At 45.9% G+C, this 3,272-nt stretch overlaps 1 protein-coding gene across 1 annotated transcript; it reads right to left on the bottom strand.

The window, feature by feature from the left end:
- Positions 1-1,109: 1,109 nt before the first annotated feature.
- H310_12887 (hypothetical protein) lies at positions 1,110-1,524 on the bottom strand (the record flags this gene model as incomplete). Its single annotated transcript, XM_008880135.1, has 2 exons — positions 1,110-1,250; positions 1,426-1,524. 2 exons carry the CDS (start codon positions 1,522-1,524, stop codon positions 1,110-1,112), a joined length of 240 nt encoding a protein of 79 aa, XP_008878357.1.
- Positions 1,525-3,272: the final 1,748 nt, after the last annotated feature.

A 3,272-nucleotide genomic window follows, 5' to 3' on the forward strand; every position in this document is an offset into this window, starting at 1 on the left:
TAGACAATAAAATTCATGTATTCCGTCGATTGTCCAATTATATTGAAATGGCGGCAGTAATTCCAAAAAGGTAAATTTTCAAATGGTGGCAGTAATAGCTAACAGAGGAAGTACTACATCGAGAGGAACAAATTCATAATAGTTGGGTTGACGGAAATAAATTGTGATAGGAGTATCGTACATGTTGATTCGTCCATGTTGGGCAAATACAACGTGGACGACCTCTTCTGAAAGGCCCCGCTTGGTCATCGAAGACATTCGTCGACTCCCCGAGGGTGTGCCAATCCATCCGTTGACCGGTCGCACACGATATCCAAATCCCGCCAGAACTCTGACTCAATTCCAAGGAACAACATGGTTCGCATAAGCGCCATTTCCACTTCGAGTTGCCAATGACCTTGCTAGTCCACCGAGTCACTCGTTAGCACCAACGTTTTCGGACGTGACGCCCATCTTCCTTCCAGCTTGTGTTTTGACAATTGTTTGAATACCCAGTAGTTCGTGTTGTCTATTGATGGCATTGCACTTCTCTGAATATTGCATTGGTGCAATTGGCTTTGCACGCTTCAAAACGTGTAGATGTCGTACCAAAGCTTCCTCTTGGACAGGTCAGGCCAAGGGTTGTCACTCAAGTGCCACCGGTGGAAGAAGTACAATGCAAGCACGCTAAACGGACAGCGTGTGACATGCTTGTGCCGCATGAACGTTGTTTGTTCAACATTGCCGTATTGATTCAGCTTGGATTTTCACCACACACATCGAAACAGTTGAGCACAATGAAGACCCTCCTCCTCGAATGTCATCAAGCCGATTTCTCAAAGCGTTAATCGTCGTTTAATGTTACCGCAAGTGCACAATTAATCGACATCAAGTTGTATGCTCGGTGGTTCATGCCCTGTTCAGTACGACTCGTGAAGAAATTTTCGCTGATCCTTCGCAATGCTGCTTAACTTACGTAATCGACCATGATCCCCTTTCCTCGGTCAGCAAACTCGGAATTTTCTTGTTGCACCACTGCCATTTTTTGCTTCAGCAGCTCCTTGACGGCATTTGGGCGTATTGGCGGCATGGATTTTGATTGCGCTCATATTGGAACTTCCAAATATCTATCAGCGCTTTTGCATAAGCAGAGACCGTGTGATAGCCAATGATTCGAGGGTTGCCTGCGACGCAAATACAGACGCATCCGCGGACGCCCGAGGAGCTACGCCGTACTTCCAGTTGGCGGACGGTAACAGCGACAGCCACAGCTGGAGCGTGTGGAGCAGGTAGTCGCCATATGTGAGTTTGTTTCGTGAAAAGACCGCCGCATGGCATAATATAGAGTTTCCACGACACGATCTTGTTGGCCTTCGTCTCCACCATTGCTTGTTTCGATCACTCCACCACGTCAGTTTCTAGTCGTTTAAATTCACTTGATCTTACCGGACGATCTTGGATGTGGGCCAAAAAGAGGGCAATTTTGGTTGGTGTAACATACTCATCTGTGTAGCCACAAAACCCATTCCAATTGATGAATTCCATTTGCTTAGCAAGAGTATTGACTATCCGTTTGCTCAGGTCGTGTCGAAGTGCGGTTGACTCGAATTCTCGCCATGGCTTTGTACTCCAAAACATGGAGTCGCAGCATTTGCTCTCTTCGTGCGTGCATCTCATTTGTCACGCTTGTGGGCTCGTTCATATTGTTTCGTGCACGCGGTGAATGTTTCAATGCAGGAAATTGACTCCTTGATGTCTGCTTATGATGTTTTAGTTGGTTGTACACGATTTAATTTCAGCTGGAACGCAAATCCGAACAAGCTCAGATTTGGATGCGAACGTGTGTGTTTGTCGGAAAATTTTCATGAATTATGATGATTGATGGCCAATCTACACACAATTACAACGTTTAACTGGCTGACATGGTAAGTAGTTCTTCCCTAAATTCGTTGCGTTGATTGGCTCGACATCATTTTCCCGAATAATTTGCAGTGGTCGTCAATTTTAAACTACCCATACAAAGACCAACATGACCGGGATCATGACCTCCGGATGCGGTGAATCTGTAAAATATTTACCACATAATCTGTAAAATATTTACCACATAAAATGGATAAAACTAGAAATCGCGGAATTTATTTCGCGAAATATTTATATGCGCACTACGCTAATAGTCGATACTACCGCCATTTGGCGACTAGAATACCCCAACGTTCTCAAATTACGTTCAAATCAGGGCTCGTGATAGGCCAGCCCATGAAAAAGACACCCGAGTCTTCAAGAAACGTCTTTGTCTCCTTGGAAGCGTGGATAGATGCATTGTCTTGTTGGAAACAGCAATGTGGTCTTCGAGACACTCTTGAACTTCGTCCAAAAAGGGGTACAGATACGTCTCCAGAGTCTCGCAATACTTCCCCGAGCTTTGTCGTCGTTCAAGGAATACGTCCCGCACATGCTCACAGCACCCCAAACCATAACGCTTCCTCCTCCGCTGACCCGCTTCGAGAACACATTTACGTCACCACGGAGGTCACGCCAATACGCGAGGTATCTCTCCGGGCCACCCATGTTGAACTTCTTTTCATCCGAGAAGACAACTTGACGCCAAAAATCCAGCTTCGCTATGAGCTTTGCAGCGAAAGCACGATGTGCCTTCTTGCGATGCGGCTTCGGACATGGCGCCGGCTTCTGCTTCGCGTATTTGATAAACTTGCTCGATTTCAGCACATTGAGAACAGTGCGGGCAGTCAACCATAATGTCTTGGCGTTTTGCGCTGCTGACAAGTTTCGTACGATTGAGCTGCGGAAATTCAGCGTATGTCACGCTTCGTCAACTTCACGTGCCTTCTCGACCGCTTCTTCGTACCGTACGTGTCCGGGGATTTCAGGTACGAACGCACTAATGCCTCAGGTAGTTTGAGTCGACGTCCAATCTCAAGATTGGATTTCTTCTCGTGCTTCTAAGCCAAAATTTGGCCCATTTCGATGCCTATAAGGTTGAGACAACTTGGATGCCGTTGCCTATTCATTGGCCAAATCCCTCACACCATTGTGTTTCCATATTGAATGAGTATTTTGACATATACTTCAGACGCGACAACAAACCCACAATATAATGGGAGGTGATTGGACAACCGACAAAAGAATCGAATTCTACTGGTCCCTTAGAATTGTCGATTTCCTATTGGACGAGGAATGTGTCGGTGCAGCTACATATCCTTAACATTAAACATGTACAAGCCATGATTGGATAAATCCTAAAGTCGGTTCGTTTCACGCCGTTTCTACTGACC

Source organism: Aphanomyces invadans, assembly GCF_000520115.1.
Source record: "Aphanomyces invadans strain NJM9701 unplaced genomic scaffold supercont1.44, whole genome shotgun sequence".
NCBI lineage: Eukaryota > Oomycota > Saprolegniomycetes > Saprolegniales > Verrucalvaceae > Aphanomyces > Aphanomyces invadans.